This window comes from Anguilla rostrata, chromosome 7 (assembly GCF_018555375.3).
Source record: "Anguilla rostrata isolate EN2019 chromosome 7, ASM1855537v3, whole genome shotgun sequence".
Lineage (NCBI taxonomy): Eukaryota > Metazoa > Chordata > Actinopteri > Anguilliformes > Anguillidae > Anguilla > Anguilla rostrata.
The window spans coordinates 22,213,594-22,230,198 of NC_057939.1; the positions used below are offsets into that span (position 1 = coordinate 22,213,594).

Genomic DNA, 16,605 nt, shown 5'->3' on the forward strand with positions numbered 1-16,605 from the left:
ACAGCTCGGCCATGGCACGAAGAGGAGACCACGACTGTTTCTATGGCGATGGGACCCGCCGTATCGCAGCGGGGACCCGTGGGGTGCTACAGCCTTCGCTCCGATATGACTTGGGGGGGGGGGGGGCTCACGCCAATCGCGGTGGCCTATTGTGGCTTTAGCGAATGACATTGAAAAATCCTTATTCGTATTTGGTATTGGCTGCAATTAGGTGCAGAGGCTTGAATGGAGAGTACAGACCTTGACTAGAGGGTGCGGTGGGGTGGGGGTGGTGGGGGTGGGGGGTAAGCTGAAATGCAGAGAAGACACTGATGTCTTTGATGTCACTGAAAGTCATACTCCTGTCAGTATAACCCCAACACTTTGCAGAACGGGACACCAAAGAACATGGGGGTAAAGCAACCGGACGGACAGCACAAACAGAACAAGCGAACGCACAGGACATAAACCACCAAGCCGAACCCAAAAGGAGCCAGCTCAGAGCGGCTCTGCAGTCTCACTGACGGCGCTCAGCCTCTTCTCACACTGAGATTCAGGTTAAAAAGTGCATTAATCAGACCTTTTCTCTTATTCACTTTTTTTATTTTTTCCTTCAGCCAATGGGAGAGGAGCTGTAAACTACCACTCGGGATGAGACTCTCCCATCGTTCTGGAGATGCTTCAACCACTAACCTAAAATAAAAAGCCATCACTGGCTTTTAAACTGCTTTTTCTTATGATTGGGAGTGGAAAAGGAAGGGAAAGATCCTTTACTCTTGGCTCCTTTCCGAGTAGAACCCAGCACATTTTAATACTGCAGAGTGAAAAAATAATAAATGACAGTAAAGTGCATTAATGACAGTAGAAAGAAGAGAGAGAGTGGGCTTTAAATGTGTCTGACACGCGGAAGAGTTGCCATGCTGTAGTACGGAAATTAGTTTGTGAGCGTCGAAGATTTCAGGTCAAACACAACGGAGAAGTTGGACACCAAGAAATACTACCTTCCATTCAGAACAACAATCACAAATATTCATCAAAAAGAACATTTTTTTTTTTTTAGAAAAACCTTGATTTAGGAATAGTAGTAAGAAAGGCAGAGCAGGATCATGACGAGAATCAGTATCACGACAAGAATCATGATACTGCCCTGTATCACAATGTGGCACGTTGTGAGTGTGTTGTGATCAGAAGTGATGTGACAGCATATCCTCCTGAGAACCGGCAGAAAAAAAAGTATATACATTTTTTGGGACACAATACAACTGTCTTGGATGACAAAAACATGTTGCAGTGAAAATATTTTCAAAAATATTATTTATACTATTGAGTGTCCCTTGTACTGTGTAGGCTTCAGAATAGTAAAAAATATGGTTCTTGAAATTAAGACCAGAGACTCGTGTCCCCTACAGGGGACAAAATTGAATTGCCGGATTTTCGGAGTATATGCACGGCATGTGCCAAAGCAAAGAGCAGCTTTGTGACTCGCAATGAAATGACGGACCAAATACAGTACGCAACTGACAAAGTGCACGGAAATGCTGCCATTGGTTTCAATGTGCTAAATACAGACCAAAAACTACTAGTATACAGAGACAAAAATGCAGAATGGCCAACATTATAGGCTGTCATGGTCATTTGGGGACGGGTTTTGAAAGGGGCACAATGTTGACCTGATGTTTTAGCGGTGTGTGTCTGGGCCAGCAGGAATATCAGTCCTTTCTTACACGATGGCGGAAGGACAGGGGAGTCAAAGGTTCAGGGGTTTGATTTTCCCGATTAATCAGGATCTTCAAAACGCACACGTCTCAGCCAGAGGTGGGGCACGTGGGTATCACGTCACGAGTATCACAACCTTTCTGTACTCTGTCCGCTGATAGCAGGACAGAAGGTTCAGCAATAAACCCTAACAAAAGTGGAACCATAGACATTTAACTGTCGGAAAAATCTGTATTTCCCGATTAATCGGAAATATTCCACCCCCCTCCCCCATACAGAACTGCCTTTCAGTGAGGAGATAGCTCCACATAAGCACAAGGAAACCTGGGTAATGAAGTCCTGGTGGTCATTACTCGTGTACCCTGATTTTCAGTGACATTTTATGGGTTATGATACTACAACAACAACAAAGACACAAACACGCATGCAAGTACGCACACACACGCACTTGCACACACACGCACACAAACACACACACAAAAACAAACAGACAAACTTAGCAGAGGGAAAGACTGCAGTTTTTGCTCCAGGTCAGCGTGTACCCTGGGAATAATGTGTTCTTATGAAGGACTTAGTTTCCTCTTCTCTGCCATTACTTTATGATACCTGGGTTCAGCGCCATTGTATAGCGTAAGAACAATAAGGTTATTAATGCGAGGCTATCACTGAGATACAGACAATTCTCTTCCTCTGAGAGGTCTTTGAGCCCTGCATCCTAGCTTTGCAGAGATTCAGAAAGATGAAAAAGACAGCCGAGAAAAGGAAAACACCAACCACGGGCACAGGCAGAGTGAAGACTATTTCAAAGAATGTTGAGGAATGAGTTTCTTAAGAAACAAAATGAAAAAAAAAAACACACCAAACCACCTTCCTCACAACACATACAGACATCACTTCAAAAACAGACAGCAGGCTGTTCTGCAGCTTCCCCAGTAACACCTCGTGTTCTGGACCCTGTGTGTGTGTATGCGTGCGTGTGCACCTGTGAGTGCCTGTCCATATGTACCGAGTGCGTGTGTGCGTACGCATGTGTGTGTGCGTGCACGTGTGCGCACATGTATGCGCGAGCGTCCGTGCGTCCGTACGTGTGTGTGCGTGTGAGTGTGTATTTGAGTGTGCGTGTTTGTAGGTGTGTGAGTGTGTGTGTGTGTGTGGCTGGGTCAGGGTGGGGCAAGCAGGACCACAGTCCAGCACTCCTCCCTCCTGGCTCTCCCCCCTCCCTCTCAGCAACACAGGCAGCAGGTGGAGGGGCGGGCCGGGGGCGGGGTTTGGGGGAGGTGGGCGTGGCTCCTTAGGACGCGCTCTTCTTTGCGTTCAGTTCCGCCTCCTTCCTCTCAATCCGTGAGTACGGCTCGAAGGCCGAGGAGCCGCACCCGTACCCCGAGGGCAGGTCCTGGCTGCCGCCCAGCAGCGGCATGGAGAAGCAGAGAGGGGGCGCGGCCAGGCGGGGCGAGGGCGGGGTTCCCAGGGGGGGCAGCGAGAGCCCGAAGGCCCCGCCCCCGCCCCCGCCGGGCGGCGTGCTGCTCACGCCGGGGGAGGAGCCGCTGGGGTTGGCCAGGATGGAGCCGTTCCCCGCGCGGGGGGCCAGGAGCGGGTTGGGGGGCACGGGGACCGACAGGAGCCTGCCCTGCTCCAGCAGCCGCAGGATGTTGCAGGTGGCCAGGGACTCGGAGGTGGACGAGGCGCGCTTGTCCGTGTCCTTGGTCTGGTCCTTCTTCTGCTTGGTGCGGCGGTTCTGGAACCAGACCTTAACCTGCAAGAAGAGGAAGGGAGGGAGGGAGGGAGGGGAAGTGAAGCAGATTAAACAAGACCAGGTCAAAACCTAGTATATGGCTGGACCGGATGACCAAATGGCGTAACTTCATAACTCGGCCGACCAACGGTGTAACTTCATCACTCACTCAGTCACAGACATTCGCGTTTATAGGACTGGCCCCGCTGTTGCGGTCCAGCCAAAAAGTAGCATAATCGTGGACAGGGCCTGTAACTGCGGTTGGAGGTTCAAATCCCGGATGGAGCGCTGCTGTTGTAGCGCAAAGTACGCACCCGGAATCGCTTCAGTACAGCATCTAGCCTTTCAATGAGTAGAATGCAAAAAAATAAATAATTAAGCTGTGTCCATCACCCTGGAGAAGGGTGTCAACAAATTAATAATAAATAAAATCAAATAAAGAAAGATGTGTCCAAGGCCTTAAGAGCTGCAGTCCTGCACAATGTGCTGCTGCTTTTCAATCATAAAACTGATTTACTCCCTGAATGCCGTCAATGTGACAAACGATGGCTTCAATTAAATGGCGTATAGTGGTGAGGACAACCGGCACCCCTGCTTCAGTCGCGGACCTGACTTCGCCCCACCTGCATTCCATTTAGTGTTTACCGCCATCAGCCTTCAGCGGCTTTGTGCTTAATAGCATCTGTCCTGACATTACAAACCCGACCGAGTCGACCCACGGCAATGTGGCCGACCTCCGACCTCCGACCCAGCAAAGCTCAAGCTATCAGTTTTTTAATTCCCCAGCATGATTATTTCCCCCCCAACTAGCTGCTATCCGCTTCAAACTATTGTATTACGGTTGTCCATGTTTAATCCACGTGTGGATGGCCGTTCGCTTAGTTCCTGGTCTGACCGTGTGCCTTCTCTAGCCTAGCGTTCTAAGACGGACACCAGCGACTGTTCCGGGGTAAAACACACGGTCGTGCACTGCACACGGTCTCAGGTGCGAACGCCCAGACAAAGCTCCTACGCTTCCCTTAAGCAAAGCACGACCGCTTAGCCTGGTCCGCAGTGTTGAGCGGCAGACTTGGCACTGGAGGACGGCTGTGTTCAACAACAGGATGAAACTAGCCTCATCCTGCTCGGCGTATGCAAAAGCAAAAAAATAAAACAAACTTAATAGTATTTTGTCCTATGTTTAGACTAAAAGGGCCGTTTTTTTCTGAATTAAAGTTGCACGGTGCATGGGCGCGGCGTGGCGCGTGGGCGCAATGGGCGTGCCCAGTGAATGTTGGTATTTTCGTCACCAGTTGTGAGCAGCACACAGCTTAAAGTGTGCAGCGCAGTTGGGATGGATTAGCCTGAATAATTTAGCGGTGGGTGTGTTTCATAAGGATTCAATCATTGCCAATCAAATGACCTCTTTTCATTCCCTTTAAGAGCCCCGTGTCCTGGTGTTCTGAAAATGTCAATGGAGTCAATACAATAGATGATGAGGATATACTAATCAGATTCTTGCCAGACAGTCTTTTGCAGGAGGTGCAAAGTTGAGGTGTCAGTTTTTTCTAAATTTGAGTTCATACGAATAAGAAATTCATTTGAATCTGTTTGAATTGTCTTCCATCAGAATTTCCCAATTGAACCTGTAGCTAAATAGCTTAAACACACTATGTGATAACTAAGAAATAATGAGAAAACACAAAAAGATGTAAGAAGAGCCATAAGCAATTTTAAAAAGTACAGGAAATAAATATTAAAATTATACACAAAAAAACACTAAATGCAAAGTATGCATTTTTCCTACTTCTGCAATTTATACTGAAGTCAAATTGGACAGCATATGATCCACGAAAACCATTGATTGCCTTTTGAATAGGCTTCACAGTGCGCATTGCATGGAAAAGCCCCAAAATGAGCAATCTGCTGTGCAATGGCCTGCCATAGATCTGGCCTGTGCTGACGGGTGGTGAATGATGCTAATGACTAGACACACCTAAAAATGACTGAGCTTCACCAAAATTGCACTGCACTAAGCAATATTGACGGACACACCCCCAGCAGTCTCTCCCCTCCCACTTTGGAGCCGAAGGGCTGAGGCGCATCATTATCCATGACGAAAACATCATTTCGCCAATGCGACGGCTTGCAACATGCCATGTGTCGGCCAGAAAAAAAAGTCGAAAATTAAATTTTTTTGCAAAATAAGACAAAAAGATTGCCAATGAGATCAGACTATTATAGTTTGACTCCTGGCAAGATTTACCAATGGGGTAAGGCAATTTCACTTGTCAAGCAAAGAGTAACCTAAAATAAGCTAATACTTCCTAAAAAATAAGATTTTAAGTCTCATTACAAGACTAAAAGATTGGTTACGACAGACTATTTTTTGCAGTGAAAAACACCAAGCTGCCACAGGTTGCTCCTATGAAGCAGAAATTGTTTTGTTTAGTTTAAAATAAATTTGGAATCTCCATTCCCACCCGAATTTGGAATGTGCAATTCTGCCGAAGATTTGCGGTTCTACTGTGAAACGTGCCTGTTAGCCAGCTGCTCCTTTTCACACCACTGCCGCAAGAGCAGGGGAGAAGAAGACCCGTTCACACGCACATGCAGAGACCGTTAGCCACAGGAGTCTGGACGACCAGCAGGATTCGCTCGAGCTACATATCCCTACCGACTGTTTCCCTCCCATATCCCCGAGCAACGCAAAGCCAATTAAGCGGCGCTCCTGTAGGGCTGCTGAACGCAGTCAGCACAGGCACGGGTCGGATTTGATCCGAGACCATGGCGCTATTCCTGAGTGAGCTCCCCAGTAGCCACATGTACAAGCACCTCCATCCTTTATCCAATCCTGGACATACATTTCTATCCCTCGTCCAATCCTCTACAAGCAATTCTATCCTTCGTCCAATCATCTACAAGCAATTTTATCCTTTGTCCAGTCAAATACAAACATTTCTATCCTTTGTACAATCCTCTGCGCGTATGTCTCTTGCTTTCCAATCATGTCTGTTTCCCCACTTAGCAGTAACCGTATCTCACAGGGGCTGGAGGGATGTGTGTAGGGTGTCTGGGGTCCTCAGCATTTTCTCTGCAGGGGGTCACCCCGTAGTCGTACCCGTTGTAGTGGGAACGAAAGCACTGCAGATAGATCACCACAGCACTGTCATGGCGATTCACTGCCTGCATGCTACAGTCAGCGGGGGGGGGGGGGGGGGGGTAGGGGTGGGTTAAGATGCGCATGACAATGAGGAGCGGATACAGCAGTGAAACGGTTAATGCCAGCGTGTGCATATTGAATGGCTGTCCTGCCTTCTGGTTGGCTGGCACACACTTTGACTGTGATGTGTCTGTGATGCCTTTTGATTGGCCGGTATGCGTTTCTGACTTGTCTAAGATGCGTTTTGATAAGCTGCCATTTGTTTTGATTGGCCAGCTGTGACTCTTTTCCCCCCCTTGCCGGCCGCGTGTGGTTACCATCCCCCCACTCCTTGTGGGAGGGGGTCCAGACAGTGGGGAATTATGCCAAGGGGCAATGAGGATCTGATGAGGGTGCGATGGTTGGACATTACTGGAGGGCAAATAGTCTGTAACCCATAAAGCATCACAGTGCACGAACAGGCATTATGCATCCATAGCTTCACCATTCATACTGGCACTGGATAAGAGCATCTGCTAAACCACTGCCATTTCCCCCAGACAGGAGCACCCTACCCCAAAGAACATTATTGTAAATAATGGGGTATCCATGCAGAGACCATTGGGGGAAAAGTTATGATCAATTTTGGGGGCCATGGAAAATCATTAAACCTATGAAATGAATAAGAATGCAGATTCTTAAAACACGCACACCAAACACACACATATACACACACGCCCACAATTGTACACACAATCTCACACACACACACACACACACACACTGTCTGTATCCATGATGCATGACAGAGGAGGCAGGTTAAAGTGCAGTGAACTTGCACTGACCTTGTTTGACGTGTAATTAAGGTTAGCGTGTGGGAGGGCGTGGGGATCGGCCGAGGCAGAGCCGAGATCAGGGGCGAGGTCAGGATCCGCTTGCCACGGAGAGAGACCGTGCGAATGAAATATGCACACGATCCTGACCGACTTTTCCGCTCCCCCGGGCGGGCTGCGCGGCGGTGCGGCGGCGGCCGAGGACGAGCACCAGCAGCGCCGAGCGCCTCTCCAGACGTCAGGAGTACATCTGCACCATCTACACCGGTGCTTGTTTTCTAAAGATACACGATGATATGACAACAACGGGCGAGCGCGGACGCAGAAGCGCGGACGCACGCGCGGGAGCACGCCTGCCCACGCTGACGCACGCACGTGCGCCCGCACGAACACGTGCACGAGCATTCAGGCACGCGCGCGTGCACTGACGCGTACGTGCACGGACACGAGCGTTCACGCGCGCACGTGTGCACCGACGCGTGCACGAGCACGCACGCACGGCCCACGCTGCCGTCAATGTGACAGCTTGCTCATTCCCAGCTGCAACCCAAATACATATCAATCAACGGATCTCTCCTCCCCCTCCTCTCCTCTAATCCCACATTAAACGCACCCATACTACGGACGGAGGGCTACGTGCCGTCACATCATAATGTGATTTTATCAATGTTTTGAAAACGCTTAGGTTATTTGACTGAGGGAATTATACAAGCCGGATTACAGGGCTTTTAAAAGCCACCAAGAGCGTGCAACGACCATCGAAGCACCAACAAGCGACACAACATGCTGACACACCAGATACATGTAAAATGGAAGTACACTAAAGAATTTCTGTATGTATCAGAAAGGTATCCAGTGTATTCTGTATGGTCTTTTTTTAAAAATTTTATTTGGTGAAAATTTTAGCCATAATGTTTCTCATAAAATCACAGCGCCAGTACTGAATAGCTCTCTAAATTAAATGTATTGACGACGTAAAGCCGAAGGACTTATGCTTTCCATGTGGGTTAATTACTTAACCATAAGGAATTTGGCCAACGGGTCTTGAAAGCCGCTTTTAAAAATATGGGTTCAGTTTCAAAATGCCCCTTTAAAAAAAAAACAACCCTTTTAATGTTTTCTTGGTGCAAAACACACCGTTTCTTGCACCAACCTTTCGCTGTGTGCTTCCATATTTCACTCCCTACGCCTCCACTCCTCTGTTAGTCTCCATTTCTCTCCGTCCTCCCATTGTAAATAGCGTGTACCGAACACGCTCTCCTGAATAGAGTGCTCGTGTTGCCATAGGTGATCACCGTCGGGGACCAGGGGTCAAGGCATTACCGGTGACCCTTACAGACTGTGGCTGACCTCTGGCTGACCCTGAGGCCGACCTTTGCACACTGCCACCCGCTCATTTGTCCCCTCTCTCTCTCTCTCTCTGGTCCAGGACAAATATGGAAGCCAGCTTTTCAAACCGGCTACACAGAGAGACGGGGTTTTGAAGCGACTGGAATGAAGTGAAAAAAAAATGATGAAAAAAGAGAATATGAGAGTAAATCCGCATTGCGGAGCAACACTGCAGGAAATAAAGCTTGTTTAATGGGATCCAGGGTTCACTGCTGGGGCAGGGATTTTACTGAAAAATCTGACATGACCTGGATCCTCTGTCTTATCTGCTCCGCTCTGCTTCTCACTGGGGGAGGGGGGACGAGGGACGGGGGAGGGGGGGTGAAGTACTGATCAGCTATACCTTCCCCCAGACATGCACACGCATGCTCACACGCACTAGCACAGGCCCACATGCACGCCACCAACCCACACATTTATACACTGGCAGGCACTCACACACATTCAGAAACGTGCGATCGGACAGACACGTGCATGCAAATGCATGTGCATAAACACGCACACGCGCACACACACACATAAACACACACACAAACACACATTCATGTACGCATACACACACACACACACACACACACACACAAACACACATGCATGCACACACAGGCATATGCACACACATACAGAACACACACACATTTCATTAAAAAGCACATCTGTACCTACATTCGCACAAACATAAACCTGGATCTACATCAATATCACCTCCGGAGACACATCTGCATGTACATTAGCTCAAACACACATCTGCATCTACACCATCACCCAAATCACATCTGGAACAACATCTGCTTCAACACTATAGGTATTCCCCTTTCCACATCACACACACACAAGACACTATCTCTCTTTCTTCTATTAGCCTTGCCAGGACACGTATGCACATGCACACACACACGCATGCACACACGCGCTCACACATGGATACACACACATGGATACACACACAGAAACCTAAAGTTTACCACCTGGTCGCTTTCAGGTCTGCATAATAAAAACAACAAGTATGGCATTTATTGTGAACTGGTGCACAGCTTTGCCAGTACCATTCAGACAGGGTCTCACGCCCAACAGCGCAGTCTCTGAGGAACGAGTGATAAAAGCAGCCCGGACATCGCAGGGAATTAAACGTAACCGGTGGAAAACTACGGAAAAGAGGCATTAAAATAGTTGGGATATTTGGCTCCGGTTAGGTTTTCACATTGTAATCTGTGGAGAGGGCAGACCGCGGTGTAAGAACACTTGGATTGTGAAGGTTAAGTCAAATTCTGTAGTGAACAGATGGGTGCGTAACACCTGCTCTTTATGCACCCGACACCGTCTGTGACCCCTACAGCTTTCTGTGACCCCCCCGCCCGCCTGCTTGTCCCTACTCTGACCTTTTCCTTGATCGCAAACATGTGATCTCTGTCAGAACCCTAGTCGAAGGTTTACGCCTTTTTATACTACATAGTGGCCCGTTGCAGCCAATCACGGATCAGGACGGCCCAGGAGCCATGCACTTCACTTTCAGCCCTCCATCTTTACCCCCCAGCATAAATACCCACAAGGACACACCTCTGCTTTGGGGTTACCAAGCAACGTTATCGCCCCCCCCTTATTCCACCTGCTCACCTTTTTGGGGCGCTGTGCTCTGCGCTGTGCCCCATTCTCCGTTCTACTGGAACACATGTCCCGCCAGGTTCAGCCAGGGGTCAACCCTGTCTTAGGAAGTGGCTGGTAGATATGGGCCCGTAATCCGCCTTAGTGGAAAGCACTTGGCCTATTATTAGTCCCCTGCTCTGCGCCCTGTGATGCGGAGGTTTAGATAAGGCAATTAGGCGTGCGGGCCACGACTGAGAGGACTTCATTTCCCATAATCCCAAGCAGGCACCTGCTGGGCAGTGCCCCCTGTGGCAGTTCACCAACAGCGCAGACCAACAGCAACCTCTTATCGCATCTGAAGTCAGAGAGAATAGGAAGTACGCAGAAACAAAAGCAGTCTCTTACGTTGCTGAGCAGAAGCGCCAGAATAGTGGACTCCTGTCCAGACATTGGGATGCCTGTACAGGCCAAATGGGGCCCTAGTACCAGCTCACTGGGTCACAGTACAGGCTGACAGTTACCCTGGCCACTGCATGAAGGCAAACCACTCAGATCTTTGGGTTAACAAGCTGATTGCTGAACAGAGAGAGAAAGAAAGAGAGTGAGAGAGAGAAAGAGAGAGAGAGAGATTCAGAAATACCATAGTCTCACTATATATTTGACAGAGGTTTGGGTACAGGCTATTCCAACTATGCACTCAGATGGACCTCACCAACATCACTGTAGGTGTCGCAGAGTTCAGCCAAGCACAGAAGCAGAGAGGAGTGTACCCTCCTGGCACCTGCGCTGACAGGTAAACTGCATTCACGCTGCTGCATTACTGCTGCTGCTCCATTTTAGCATGCAACACAGACACACAGACTGCTTGGCAAATAATGCAACCTGTTAAACATTATTTACAATACAAACCTGGGTCAGGCTTGGGTCAGGACAAAAATAAAATTAAAATAAATGAATAATACCAAGAGTTAATTTTCTTTTTTAAACCTGACAAAGGCTGCTTTATGCTGAAATGTGTCCGGATTTTTGCTTGTCTGTTTTAATATAACCTAACAAATATGGATATGACTAACAAATAAAGACTTAAAAAAATATCTGACTCTCCTTTCTTCATCAAGAGTGCCTTAAAACTTTGAGTGTACTAAAAACTGTGTTCCAAATCAGACGCAAAGTGTGATTTGTGCGCGCCTGCATGTGTGCGTGTGTGCGTGAGTGCGTGTGTGGAGGTGTGCGCGCCTGCATGTGTGCGTGTGTGCGTGAGTGCGTGTGTGGAGGTGGACCGAGCACAGACTAAGCGTGCAAAAAAAAGTATGGAGCACTAATAGCATTAAAGAAACATAAAAAAACAAAATTAAATGGGGAATTAAAGCTTGCTCTGTGGCAGGGTCCCATGCAAGGGGGTGTGTCAGGAGGGGGTGTGCACAGACTGACTGCTGCTTTCAATGGGAGAAGAATGAAAGAGCTTACTCTAAGCTTATTTACTCACAGCTGAGGGTAATTACACAAGCCCCCCCCCAAAAAAAAATATAAAGGCCCCAGCTCTCTTGGCCAGAATAAACGCACTCCTGTTGCATTATCACAGTTGCACTGCCAGGAAAGCAGACACGCTTCTTTTTGGACATGTGATTCAGGGAAAACTCTTTCAAAACGGGTAAGTATATGAAAAACCCGCACGTCCCTTGGGGCAGAGAGGGCCTGGTTTAGACCATTGGTGACATCACTCCCGTGATCTTGTGTGTGTTCTTCAGTCCCCGCACACTCACACAGATGTACCGGTGTGTCATCGTCATGGCAACGCAACGCACCCCTTTGCAAATCCAATATTGCGAACTTACTACAATATACACAAGGGTGAAATTTTCCCTGCACAGTTCTTTCTTTTCAGTCATGTGAAAGTTTACTGCACATGAGTAGCAAAATGCTCCGATTCTCTCTGCAAAACCCTCCTATCCGCCTTTGCCTTGGAACACTACACTACGGAACTTCCTGTTTCGATCATACGCCAATTCGCCCATGCTACTAGTAAACAGCTTTTTGACAGCACTTTTAGCAATCAGTTACACACCTCGCCTTTTCTCTAAGCCGTGGGTTTTCAAAAAAGAAAGCTGCACAGAGCAAAACCCAAAGCAGTGCAGCCTTGAAATTCAAGCCTGAACAACCAACTTCTGCAACTGAGGCCATGTCTTATTGGTGTTTTATTATTCTTTATTATTATGATGGCATGACACCCAGGTGCATTAATAAACAAGAGCTTTCGAGTAGCATTTGAGAAAGCAGGGCCCAAACCTGGCTAAGTGGTGGAGATGGGTGTCTCAGACAACATCATCACCTAACTCACTGCCCTCCCAATAACCCTGGTGCCAGGTTCACACTCTTATTGCCTCTCCAAGAGGTGACGGCATATTCGCTGTAGACGTTATTTTTTCATGGGACGGACTTGGAACAACAAATGTGACACCCCACTGCAACTGTGTTTGTGCTGCAGAGCCCACAAGCATTAACACCTGTAACTGACGTCTAAACTAAAAAACTGAAATGTAAGTACAAACAACAAAAAAGAGGGGGTGGTACCATTTTAACCATGATTTGTGAATAGTCATGTGCTTTTTTTAATTGACATTTTTACTGCTACACGATTACACAGTTCTATTCCATCGTCATTAAAAACATCGCTTTTAGCCTCTGATGCATCTCAAACATTAAGATAATGCAATGCATTAATTACATTTTTTAAAGCTTAATTCCATAAGCTTGTGCGGTCTGTGTTCAGGACCCATGTCAGAGTAAGGTCATAAGTTCAAACAGAGACTGATGAAAGTGCATACTACTGCAATTTTCAAGTAATTCCATTATAAGTACTGAACCTACTGTATACAGTTATAAAAATTGGTTATAAGCACTCAACCTACAAGTCATAAGTAAAAAAGCCATTTAAATAGACAGGTAAAGTCTGTTTATTTAAACTGCTTTAAATTGCCATGCGGTCACTAAGTTTGCTCTTTCAAAACTAGTCAGATCCAAGACTGAGAGGAATCAACTTTTGAACGCACCTAGATACAAGCTCTCACAGAACATTACAGGTCAGAATGGGTACCGAAATCTCAGCGGCGAATGATAACTGTACCAATATGATGGGACCCCAAAACTTTGTACTTCTCAAAGTTGATGATCCCTGCTCTACATAGCTCCGCCCAACGTGGTGTCCAGACCCGCTGATGCGTTCCATTTCTGACAGACATGTTGGACATGATCCACAAAGCGAACTCATTTTTACCACCCTACAGCCCAACCTAGCCGTTATCCAACTGGTCACATATTAAAGACAACCTCTTGTCAGGTCTCATAAAGTAAAAGTACAAGCTGAACAGAGCACATCCGCTGTGCTGTTTTTCATGACCGAACTGTGTACGTGCAGAAGGGCTCGCTCATATAGAACTTCTGAAAAGAAAGCAGACACACACAAGGACACGCAGGCACACAAAGGCCTTAAGAAGGAAGCCACAAATTAGACAAACATGCCATAAATTATTTGAATAAACTGAATAACCACACACGCGACACAGCGAGCACTGTGCTGAAACGCCACCTGCATTGCCCTTCGGGGGGGGGAAGAAAGAAGAAAAAGGAGTATTTAAAATGTAATTACAGCACCTTTGAGGAGATAAATTGGCACCATTTGTGGTATAGAAACACAAGCTATCGCACTCAAATACACCACTTTCTCAATGGCTTGTAAATGCAGATTAAGTCCTGGACCTATGCCCGAACGTGACATTGAAGATGGCTCTGGGGGGTGGGGGAGGGGGGTGGGCGTAGATGAGGAAACATTGCTGATGGAGGCACGGCCTGGTGTGGGAGGGGCATCAGAAGCTCCCTGTATCAGATGAGCCACCACATGGTTCTCCGTAATGAACACAGTTTCTGAAGTGAAAAGCCCAAGGAGAATTCAAAGACATATCTCATTAAGGAAATTTTCTACCAGGTATGAGTGTTTAAATAGGCCCTTAATTACTTCCTTCTTATTTTCTGAAGGTTGGAAAATTGAAATGGGTACCCCTCCTCTGCGATACCCAAATTAAATTCATACATCGCAGACCTCCAATATTTCAAAATAGTCTCCATTGCATTTTGGTGGTGTGTGGTGAGTTTCAGCTCATTTGAGGTCACATTATTAAAATGAGTTACAAATTGTCAAACATATAGCCAGGCTAAAAAAAAAAAAAAAAAAAATATCATTCAACAGTTGATTCTCCAGGAGAGCATTTCTGAAGGGGCAACACAATTTCAATCTGAAATTGCTCATGGAGAATATGGAACGTGCCACATCATATTTGGTCAGGGACTGGTTTGTGAAACAATGTGATGTAAAGTAAATGATTATACATATTTCTTAAACTAGAAGTACCTGCCAAATGTCAAATGAGAAACGTTTCCTCCAAAAATATTTAAATAAGGGAATCCAACTTCATATCCATCTTTTTTGCAGTCAGGACATCCCTAGACATTTCCAAAAAAAAAAAAGACATCAAAACCGATATTACAATTCAAATGGAGACCCCGGAAAAAGGCATCTTTGATTTAGGAAAAAAAAAATGTGATCTTTATCTGGTTACATAGTGGTTCCCGGTGAACAGCTGATAAAGAATGCACAGTACAGTGTGTGTGAGTGCTGGGTATACACACTGCCCTATGTAGTGCAGGCCCTGGAACTCGTACAGACACCCCGAGAACTGTAAAGTCCTGGATAGGTTTAAAATTGAGAGTACAGTTGATAAAGCGAGAGGGTTTTGGAAGAAAGGCCAGATTCAACCTATCGTATGAATTGACCTCGGCTGTCAGTCAAAAATCAGCTTAGACGCCAGTGACATTAGCATCACCACCACTGTATCGTCTGTTGGCACAACATTAAATTGCCCTGTGTCCGCACGTACACTGGCTAATGTGAGCTCATTCATGCCTGGCTGAGTGCTGCCGCAAATGTCAATCGCAATGGAATTTCATTAGGAAATTCACAGCTCACTGCTCAATCAATAACTGTCCAGCCAATCAGGCTTTCAATACTACCCTGACGTTATCTGACTGGACACGTTTAAAAGCACATTTTGGCACATTTCCATCAACATTTCATGTATGATTAAAGGTTTGAAACGTACAACAGCAGGTATGGCAATAGTTTAACACTATAAATAAAAAAATGCTCAAAACCTGAGGTATTTTTTTTTAAAGGTATAATTTCCTCTGATACAATTACAGAAATATTGGCCTCAACTAGGGATGAACCGATTTCGGCCGATACCAATTTCCGATTATTTAGGGAAAGCACTGCCCGATACTGATAGTTTGGTGGTTCTGCTTCCATAAATTTAATTACACAACTTTAAAGTAAAACAAAGTTAAACATTTATTTTTTATTATGTCTTCACATTCATCCAACTTAAAGTGTATTCTTGAAATATGTAATATAATTAAGAAATATAATTAAGACTACACAACTGAATACAGAGCATCTTGATCAATGTTACAAACTTAAGTGACAAAGAAGATTTTTGGAGCGTTTAATAAAAATATATAAGATCAAATTAATTTACATTAGATTATATTAAATTAAAGTGCCAGGGAATTGTTGGCATTACTTTGCAGGTTTACATATTTTTTTGTGCATTAATGTTAACAATCTTCTGACCTTTGTAAAATATTAACACATCCTAAACATAGGAGAAAAATGTTAATATCTGGTCGTCCCCCCCCAAGTTTATTTTTCATTTTAGGTAGTGCCATGCTTATGTTAGCTATTGATTCCCACAACTTCCCTTAAGCTGCATAACAGGGAAATTGTTACACACAAACTCGTCAAAACTGATCAATCTCAACATTGTTAGCTAACGTTTGATAGCTAGCTACGGGAGCCAGTATCCCTGTAACACTAGCTATCTAGTTGATTATTTAAGTAGACTTGATGCAATAAAATTATGTTGGATTATGGAGGCAACATTCGAACCATATCAATACAGTGCAGTAACATTCGGTTGTGGGCTGCTATTGACAGTGCAAACAAGAGACATAAAGTGTCATTACGGTTCCCCAAGAAAATACTAAATAGAAGAAACTTATTTTCATTTTGAAAAGCCATGGGGAAAAACAATGAAGATAAAGAAAGCCAGTGTGTCTCCGGTTCACTCAACTCTGTCATTACCTGCATACGCTTACGCTCTCGCTCAGCACTTACAGAAAGGGACTGTCAGCCGTGGCAT

The 16,605-nt window shown here is 46.0% G+C and overlaps 1 protein-coding gene across 2 annotated transcripts in view; it reads right to left on the bottom strand.

Moving 5' to 3' along the window:
• Positions 1-257: 257 nt before the first annotated feature.
• vax2 (ventral anterior homeobox 2) overlaps positions 258-16,605 on the bottom strand; it is a 36,611-nt gene continuing 20,263 nt past the window's right edge. For both annotated transcript variants that reach the window (XM_064343773.1, XM_064343772.1), the window contains one exon: positions 258-3,448. In XM_064343773.1, coding sequence (XP_064199843.1) covers positions 2,987-3,448 — 462 coding nt within the window. In that variant the 3' untranslated portion in view covers positions 258-2,986. The remainder of the gene's footprint in view (positions 3,449-16,605) is intronic.